Consider the following 9,659-nt stretch of genomic DNA (forward strand, 5'->3'; position numbering starts at 1 on the left):
TGAATAAATCAGAGAATTTTCTGCGGGAGGAAGAGAAGGGAAGGCCATGGTCGGAGCCCTCCACCTCTGCCGTTACCTGGCTTTGTCGAAGTATTTCCCAGTATAGGCCATTCCGCAGGCTGCACCCAGACCCTGACCCAGCGATCCCGTGGCCACGTCAACAAAGGCCAGTTTCTGCAGAGACAAGAGCACGTGGGTTAAGACAAAGAACCTGCATATCGCCAGCGCCCAGCACATCCTCGGGAGGTCCCACGGCACTTCACAGGCAACGAAGTACTTGTGTTGGGAGGTGGGGAGACGCGGCAGCCAATTTGTGCAAAATCCCACAAACAGCGATGAGACAGCTGTCCAGATCATCTGGGTTTTAAACAAAGTGGGTCCAGGACACTGGGGAGAAGCGATGTAAAGCACTTTGGGACGTCCGGTGGTCGTGAAAGAGGCTGTAGAAATGTGTATTGAGTGTAATATCTCCAAGTTTAGATGACACTAAGCTGGGTGGCGGTGTGAGCTGTGAGGGGGACGCCAAGAGGCTGCAGGCCGACTTGTGGACAGGTTAGGTGAGTGGGCAAATACATGGCAGATGCAGTATAATGTGGATAAATGTGAGGTTATCCATTTTGGGGGCAAAAACAGGAAGGCAGACCATTATCTGAATGGTGACGGATTAGGAAAAAGGGAGGTGCAATGAGACCTGGGTGTCATGGTACATCAGTCATTGAAAGTTGGCATGCAGGTACAGCAGGCGGTGAAGGCAGCAAATGGTATGTTGGCCTTCATAGCGAGGGGATTTGAGTATAGGAGCAGGGAGGTCTTACTGCAGTTGTACAGGGCCTTGGTGAGGCCTCACCTGGAATATTGTGTTCAGTTTTGGTCTCCTAATCTGAGGAAGGACGTTCTTGCTATTGAGGGAGTGCAGCGAAGGTTCACCAGACTGATTCCCGGGATGGTAGGACTGACATATGAAGAAAGACTGGATCGACTAGGCCTTTATACTCTGGAGTTTAGAAGAATGAGAGGGGATCTCATAGAAACACATAAAATTCTGACGGGACTGGACAGGTTAGATGCGGGAAGTCCAGAACCAGGGGGTCACAGTCTCAGGATAAGGGGTAAGCCATTTCGGCTTGAGGTGAGGAGAAACTTCTTCACTCAGAGTTGTTAACCTGTGGAATTCCCTGCCGCAGACAGTTGTTGATGCCAGTTATTTTGGATATATTCAAGAGGGAATAAGATGTGGCCCTTACGGCTAAAGGGATCAAGGGGTATGGAAAGAAAGCAGGAATGGGGTCGAGTGAATGATCAGTCCTGATCTTATTGAATGGTGGTGCAGGCTTGAAGGGCCGAATGGCCTGCTCGTGCACCTATTTTCTATGTTTTCTCGGTATAACTTTTTTTTTTTAAAAACACAGAATGAAGACTTGCGTTACCCGGGGTCCACGGAATTGCGAAAACACAGGAGGGGGACCAGAGAAGGAAAAAAGGTGGGGATCCTGGATTTAGTTTATTGTTGTGTCAGTAATAAATGACCAAAAATATTGCTGTCTCAAGTTGTACCAATCCATTCAGAGGGAAAGCAAGGTATTGTGGCATGGCCAAGGTAGGAAGGGAGTAGATGGGGCGGTTTGTTGGGGTCAACACTGGGCAACCGGATAGTGCCCTGCAGCTCTGCACAGGCGCGCCCGGCCCTTAAAGGGGCCACACAGGCAGCTCGCCCAGCCCTTAAAGGGGCCACACAGGCGGATAACATTAAAAGGGAATACAGAGCGAAAGTCTGGAAATACTCAGCGGGTCGGACAGCATCCGCAGAGGGAGGAACAGCCAACGATTCAGGTCGGTGACCCTTTGTCAGGGTTGGAAAAAAGTTTAGAGACGCGACAGGTTTTAGGCAAATGTGTGGGGGGCAGGGAAAGGGAGCAAGGAACAGAAGGGAAGGGTCTGTGACGGGGTGGCTAGGGAGAGATTCAATGACAAAAGGGACGATGGGGCGAGGCCAAAGGAGACGGTAATGGAACAAGTAAGAAACAAAAAGATGGGTCTGGATTGGGTGTGAATGGGAAAGGCAGAAACAGCAAAACAAATAGGGGCAGAGGTTATGGTTTGAAATGATTGAACTTGTTGAGTTGAAGACTGTAAAGTGCCCAATTGAAAGATGAGGTGCTGTTCTTCGAGCTTACATTGAGCGCCATTGGAACAATGCAGGGGTCAGAGAGGTCGTGGAGAATTAGTGACCGAAAGCTCGGGGGTCACGCTCACGGAGCGAACAGACGTGTTCCGCGAGGCGCTCACCCAATCTACACTCGGTCTCCTCTATCGCGAGCAGCCAATACAATCAGAGACTTCGATCCGCAACCGATCGGGGGTCAAACTTACAGGAGTGGGATGTCCTTCCAGAGGGCAGCCCATCTTGCGCAGCTTCATGAGTTCGGACTCCTTCACGTAACCCGCCTCCACCCAGGCCGCGTAGAGAATGGGTGCCGCGTGGCCCTGTGTCGAGAGAGGGGAGAGGTTGTGGATCAAAGCGACCTCACAATCAAAGGCCATCAGCAAACACGTCCCTCACACCCTGGATACACAAGGCCCCCAATTTACTATGGGGCACCACGGCATCGAACAATCCACAACTGTGGGCAGCTACATAAACAGCTGGGAGAAACCATCTCCCCCACTCCCTCAAAACGTAGGGGTCTGTGGAGGTTTTTGTTTGGTTGGGCAAGGGTAGTGAAGGCTAAGGAACCAAGGCAAGCAAAATGGAGTTAAGATACAGATCAGCCATCATCATCATCCACAGTCCCTGGGAATCGAGGAAGACTTGCTTCCACTAACAATGAGTCCTTAGGTGACTGAATAGTCCAATATGGGAACCACAGTCCCTGTCACAGGTGGGACAGACAGTGGTTGAGGGAAGGGGAGGGTGGGACTGGTTTGTCGCACGCTCCTTCCGCTTGGTTTCTGCACGCTCTCGGCGACGAGACTCTAGGTGCTCAGCGCCCTCCTGGATGCACTTCCTCCACTTAGGGCGGACTGATCTTTGGGCCCAGGGACTCCCAGGTGTCGGTGGGGATGTTGCACTTTATCAGAGAGGCTTTGAGGGTGGTCCCTGTAACGTTTCCTCTGCCTCGTGATCTCATTGAGTGGCGGAACAGGCTCGAGAGCTGAATGCCCTGTTCTTGTGCAGCAGGCTCGAGGGAGCTGAATGGGCCTCCTCCTGCGTTTTGGGAAGGTGTGTTGCTGGGTTTCACACAGCTGTGCGTACACGGCGAGTTGGTATTTGAGGGTCAAAGGAGTTTCGATGCTTGGGGAGCAGGAGGTCAGAGGCTTGTCTACATGAACTGCTGGCTGGGGTCACTGCCTTTTGACTTGTAGAAATTGCAGTGCAGCAGGAGGCCCCTTGGTCTGTCTCCACGAACACATCACTGGAATTGTACCAGCACAATTGTACAGGGCCTTGCTGAGGCACGCCTGGAGCACTGTGCACAGTTCTGGTCTCCTTATCAACAGGAAGGATATACTAGTGGGGGTGCAACGAAGGTTCACCAGACTGATTCCCGGGATGGGGGATTGTCCTCGGAGGAGAGATTGAGCAGACTGGGCCGATATTCCCTAGAGTTTAGAAGAATGAGAGGTGATCTCACTGAAACAGACACAATTCTTACAGGGCTTGACAGGGTAGATGTTTCCCCCAGGCTGGGGAGTCTAGAACCAGGGATCACAGTCTCAGGATAAGGGCTCGGCCATTTTGGACTGAGATGAGGAAGAATTTCTTCACTCACTCAGAGGGAGGTGAATCTTTGGAATTCTCAACCAGAGGGCTGTGGAGGCTCAGTCGGAGATTGATAGATTTTTAGGCTCGAGGGGAAAATCGAGGGATCGGGCAGGAAGGTGGAGTTGAGGTCGATGATGCCATTCAATGGCGGAGCAGTCTCGAGGGGCCGAATGGCCGACTCCTGCTCCTACTTCGTGTTCTTTTAAGAAGTCCCTTCCCATTGGGCAGCACAGTACACCAAACAAATAAGGCACCCTGCCATTGGACAGCACAGTACACCAAACAAATAAGGCACCCTGCCATTGGACAGCACAGTACACCAAACAAAGGCCCCCTCCCATTGGACAGCACAGGACACCAAAAACAAGCCCCCTCACCTTGGACAGCACGAAGCGATCGTTGTTGGGATCTCTCGGTTCGTTCACTTTATACTTCATGACGTGGAAGAAGAGCACGGACATGATCTCCGCAGCACTGCAGCACGAGGTGGGGTGCCTGGAAAGCAAGAAGACGATGAGCTCCCGCCTGACTGATCTCAGCCAAAAACAGAGACTGGAGTCCCGAGTGAAGCCCACTGTATGCCCAGTAAACACTGAACAAGGTGCAGAGTCAGCTTATTGTATCTCCGCCAGACATCAAATATTAGGCAAGCCATGTTACCAATGCAGCCGGAGCGGACTTTGAAAGGACTCGTGTCCTTATAGCACCTTACCACCTGAGGCAGTCCCAAAACTCCTCACGGTCAGTGTGGTCCCTGTTACAATACAGGAAATGTGGCAGACAATTTGCACACAGCAAGCTCCCTCACACAGCAATACGATCAACAAAAAAAATGACGACCTGGTCAATTCAATGATTCAGGAATAAATATTGGGCCCGAGGACACTGGGGAGAACTTCCCCCTGCTCTTCCAATAGTGGCCGTGGGATCTTTTACGTCCCATCTGAGGGGGCAGACAGGGCCTCGGGCTTAACATCTCATCCAGAAAGACGGCCCCTCCGACAGCGCGGCGCTCCCTCAGTACCGCCCCTCCGACAGCGCGGCGCTCCCTCAGTACCGCCCCTCCGACAGCGCGGCGCTCCCTCAGTACCGCCCCTCCGACAGCGCGGCGCTCCCTCAGTACCGCCCCTCCGACAGCGCGGCACTCCCTCAGTACCGCCCCTCCGACAGCGCGGCGCTCCCTCAGTACTGCCCCTCCGACAGCGCGGCACTCCCTCAGTACCGCCCCGGGCGGAGTGTTGGGTCTGGATTATGGGGGATCGAGTTTCCGGAGTGGGGTCTCGAACCCACGATCCTCAGGTGGTGAGACCGAGAGCCATGACTGACAACCGGGAACAGTGACTGTACCCGATGCACACAGATACAATTGGGATACAAATAAACTGCTTAAAAATGAACGCAAATGCCAGATACGGCACCCTGAACCCCCTGACACTGTGTGCTCTGTTACAAAGCAACTCGAGAGAGAGACCTTCCTACTGGGAACGGACCTCTGGATTGCAACAATGGGAGAAGGGAAATATTTTTACTGTTTCTGCTCAATCGTAATTAACTGCAGATACAGGAACTGGAACCGTGACATTCCTCCCAGTGCCCGCTCCCAAAATCCTCTCCAAAGCTGAACTTCCAATAACAACCTTTAGGCTACGCGTTGGATCAGGATTGGGAGCGCTGTACCTGGGGTGTGACTGTGTTTATCGCATTCACCCACCACCCCACTGTGCTCACTGACCGAAACTGGCTTCCCATCCTCCCAACATCTCCCACTGTAACATTCCCATCCTCCTGTTCAAATCCCTCCCCGTCTCTGTAACCCCCATCCACATCTCTGTAACCTCCTCCACCCCTCCCTATCTGTAACCTCCAGCCCCTACACCCCTCCCTATCTCTCTAACCTCCTCCGCCCCTCCCTATCTCTGTAACCTCCAGCCCCTACACCCCTCCCTATCTCTGTAACACCCTCCATTTCTGCCCTCCTGACCATCCCCCGATTTCCATCGCTGGCCGTGCCTTCAGCTGCCTGGGCCCCAAGCTCTGGAACTCCCTCCCTAAACCTCTCCGCCTCTCTCCTCCTTTAAGACGCTCCTTAAAACCGACCTGTGACCCCCAGCTTTTGGTCACCTGTCCCTCATAACCCCTTGTGGCTCAGGGTCGGATTTACACATATGAAGCACCTTAGAAACATAGAAACATAGAAAATAGGTGCAGGAGCAGGCCATTCAGCCCTTCTAGCCTGCACCGCCATTCAATGAGTTCATGGCTGAACATGAAACTTCAGTACCCCCTTCCTGCTTTCTCGCCATAACCCTTGATCCCCCGAGTAGTAAGGACTTCATCTAACTCCCTTTTGAATATATTTAGTGAATTGGCCTCAACTACTTTCTGTGGTAGAGAATTCCACAGGTTCACCACTCTCTGGGTGAAGAAGTTTCTCCTCATCTCGGTCCTAAATGGCTTACCCCTTATCCCTTCGGACATTTAACTACGTTATAAGGTGCTATATACTGCTGTTGGGTTGCGGCAGGAATGTTCTCCCCGCTGTCCTGGGGCCATATTCATCCCTCAAACATTACTTAAAAAGACCCACAGATGATCTGGGTCATAACATTGCTGTGTGTGGGAGCTTGCTGTGCACAAATTGGCATTTCGCACAGTACAACAGTGACTGCTCTCAAAAACTGTTAAGGACGTTGAAAGAAAACAAGACAGACTTGCATTTATATAGCGCCTTTCATGACCACCGGGGGGGGGCGCATCTCAAAGCGCTTCACAGCCAATGAAGTACTTTTGGAAAGTACAGAGGTGGTGCAAGCTGTAGAAATCACGTTGTCTCCTCTCCTCAGGCCACCCAACCTCTGCCCCCTCCACATAGCAACACTGACCTAGACCGCAGAGGGGCCGACTGGCTCATCACTGACCCCAGTGTAAGTCAATCCAAGGGAGGGATTCTGCTCAGAGTGGTGTAGATACCCACAGACACGGGAGTCATCGGCTGGAGACAGAGAGACACACAGAGACTGGGGGGGGGGGGGGGAGGAAAGAGACACTCCTACAAAAGAAACTCACTCCAAAAAGCGTAGACGAGAGCAAAATACTTGAATGAAGGGGGCATAGTCTCGGAATAAGGGGTCGCCCATTTAGGACAGAGATGAGGAGGAATTTCTTCTGGTGAATCTGGAATTCTCTGCCCCAGAGAGCTGTGGGGGCTGGGTCATTGAATATATTTAAGGTGGAGATAGACAGATTTTTGAGCGATAAGGGAGTGAAAGGGCAGGTGGGGAAGTGGAGCTGAGCCCAAGATCAGATCAGCCGCGATCTGATTGGATGGTGGAGCGGACTCGAGGGGCCGAATGGCCTGATGTAATTGCACGCTGCCACTCCTCCCTAGGAAAATATTCTACAGTTAAACACCACAGAACCTCAGCACAGGAGGATCCCATTGGGCCCACGATGTACCGGCTCTGACCGAGCGACCCAATCAGTCCCACACTGCCCCCCCCTCCTCGGCACACTCCCTTTTCAAAATGACTATTGTTTCTCCTTTCAGGCAGCGCTTTCCAAATCATCGTGACTCAGGCAAAACCTGTGCACGAGAAACAGGAACTTAATCAAGGAGTGTTTAGTACCCACACACACCCCTCGGTAACACACACACACACACACACACAGACAGAAAAGGGAGGGAGAGAGAGAGAGAGAGAGAGGGGGGGGGGAATACAGGGGGGGGGGGGGAGGAGAGAGAGAGAGAGAGGGGGGAATACAGGGGTGAAGGAGAGAGAGAGAGAGAGAGAGAATACAGGGGGGGGGGGGAAGGGGAGAGAGAGAGAGAGAGAGAGAGAGGGGGGGAATACAGGGGTGAAGGAGAGAGAGAGAGAGAGAGAGAGAGAGAGAATACAGGGGGGGGGAAGGAGAGAGAGAGAGAGAGAGAGAGAGGGGGGGGGAATACAGGGGTGAAGGAGAGAGAGAGAGAGAGAGAGAGAGAATACAGGGGGGGGGGGAAGGAGAGAGAGAGAGAGAGAGAGGGGGGGAATACAGGGGGGGAAGGAGAGAGAGAGAGAGAGAGAGAGGGGGGGGAATGGAGAGAGAGAGAGAGAGAGAGAGAGAGGGAGGGAGGGGGGGAGAGGGAGGGGGGGAGAGGGAGGGAGGGAGGGGGGAGAGGGAGGGAGGGAGGGAGGGAGGGAGAGGGAGAGGGAGGGAGGGGAGAGGGAGGGAGGGGAGAGGGAGGGAGGGGAGAGGGAGGGAGGGAGGGAGGGAGGGAGGGAGGGAGGGGGGGGGGAAGAATACAGGGGAAGGAAGGAGAGAGAGAGAGAGAGAGAGAGAGAGATGGGGGGGGGGGAAATACAGGGGAAAGGAGGGGGGGGGGGTGATTTCCTCCATGGAGACACACCAGCACACATTGAACAGACGGGTAGGGTAGGGAAGGAGGGTGTTTAAACACACCACACACATGTCTTCCTTCCCTTCCCCCATTCTCTTATTGCCCAAACACATTTAAACAATGCAAAGATGGCGACATATTGTAGCTGGGATTGAAAAAATCTTGGCAAAAGCAAAAAGACACACACACACAATGATAAAATGGAGAGACAGAGACACACACAGAAGCGGGGGAAGAGATAGAGGGACATACATGAAAGGGGAGAGAGACAGAGACACACACACAGGACCGAGAGCGAGGGGAGGAAGTGAGGGAGAGCTCGCAAAGGATTGAGAGAAACGGAATGCAGACTTGAATTTATATAGCGCCTTTCACAACCACCAGACGTCTCAAAACCCTCTGCAGCCAATGAAGGGGAGATAGAGAGGGGTCGGGAAGTGAGTGAGAGGGAGGGGGGAGAGCTGGAGGTTGCAGGGAGGCTCACCCCGAGTTGGAGGCACATGTGGCTCTGATGGAGAGGATCCGCAGCCGGTTAGCGATGTCCCGGAGGCTTTGCAGGATCCTGGCGTCTGGGGCAGCACTGCTCGCCATCGCGTCTCACTCACACCCAGTGTAGTGTGTGGATCAGTGTGTGGGGCTGGCTCCTGTCGGTTGCTGCCTCTCTCTCTCACTCTGTGTGAATTTGCTCTGTGTGATATTACAGCGGATATGTCGCTCTCCAGGTGGGCGGGCTGGTCTGGGTCACGCTATCCCACACCATTGGTTGGAATTAACAGGAAGAATTCATTAATCCGCCTTTCCCCATCTAATTTCACTTTGCAAATTGCAAAGTTGCAAAATCGGAACAGCCGAAGGCAGATTTGGAAATCTCCCGCCGGAACCTCTGCAGGGAAATTATTAAAAAGTGTTTTTTTTTTGCAAATAGCTTTTTGCCTTCCAGTGACGGCCCCGCCCCGATGCCTGTCACCTGAGCTGGAATCAGCTTCTCAAATTGTGGAGGTGTTGTAGAATCGCTTACACACAATGATGCAGCATAAAACCAGTCCATGCAGCCCATCGAACCAGTACTGTGCTGGCACTGGGAGAGAGTGATCCCAATCAGTCCCACTGCCCCCTGCTCTCCCTACAACCTACCTCATCTTTTCCCCTTTCAAGGACTTGCACTTAGATAGCGCCTTTCACCACCCCGGCACATCGCAAAGCGCCCTACAGCCAATGAAATCCTTTCGGAGTGCGCTCAATGTTGTAATGCAGCAGTCAATTTGTGCACAGCAAGCTCCCACACACAGCAATGTAATATTTTTTGTGTGATGTTGGTTGAGGGATAAATATGGGCACCAGGGCACCGAGGAGACTTCCCCCCCACCCAACCTGCACTTTTCTTCCAACACGGAACGTGGGATCTTTTATGTCCCAACTGAGAGGGCAGACTGGGGCTCAGGGTTTAATATCTCATCCTGAAAGACAGCGCTTCTGACAGTGCGGCACTCCCTCAGTACCGCTCCTCCGACAGTACGG

General features: G+C 52.9%; 1 protein-coding gene across 1 annotated transcript in view; it reads right to left on the minus strand.

Moving 5' to 3' along the window:
• The window catches only part of tktb (transketolase b), a 24,541-nt gene extending 15,673 nt beyond the window's left edge, over positions 1–8,868 (minus strand). Inside the window, exons 1-4 of the mRNA XM_070874757.1 lie at positions 8,626–8,868; positions 4,141–4,258; positions 2,371–2,484; positions 77–174 (exon numbers count right to left, since the gene is read on the minus strand). Of these exons, the coding sequence (XP_070730858.1) occupies positions 77–174; positions 2,371–2,484; positions 4,141–4,258; positions 8,626–8,732 (437 nt within the window). The 5' untranslated portion in view covers positions 8,733–8,868. The remainder of the gene's footprint in view (positions 1–76; positions 175–2,370; positions 2,485–4,140; positions 4,259–8,625) is intronic.
• Between the last annotated feature and the right edge of the window lie 791 nt (positions 8,869–9,659).

This window comes from Pristiophorus japonicus, unplaced genomic scaffold, assembly GCF_044704955.1.
Source record: "Pristiophorus japonicus isolate sPriJap1 unplaced genomic scaffold, sPriJap1.hap1 HAP1_SCAFFOLD_957, whole genome shotgun sequence".
NCBI classification, from domain to species: Eukaryota; Metazoa; Chordata; class Chondrichthyes; family Pristiophoridae; genus Pristiophorus; species Pristiophorus japonicus.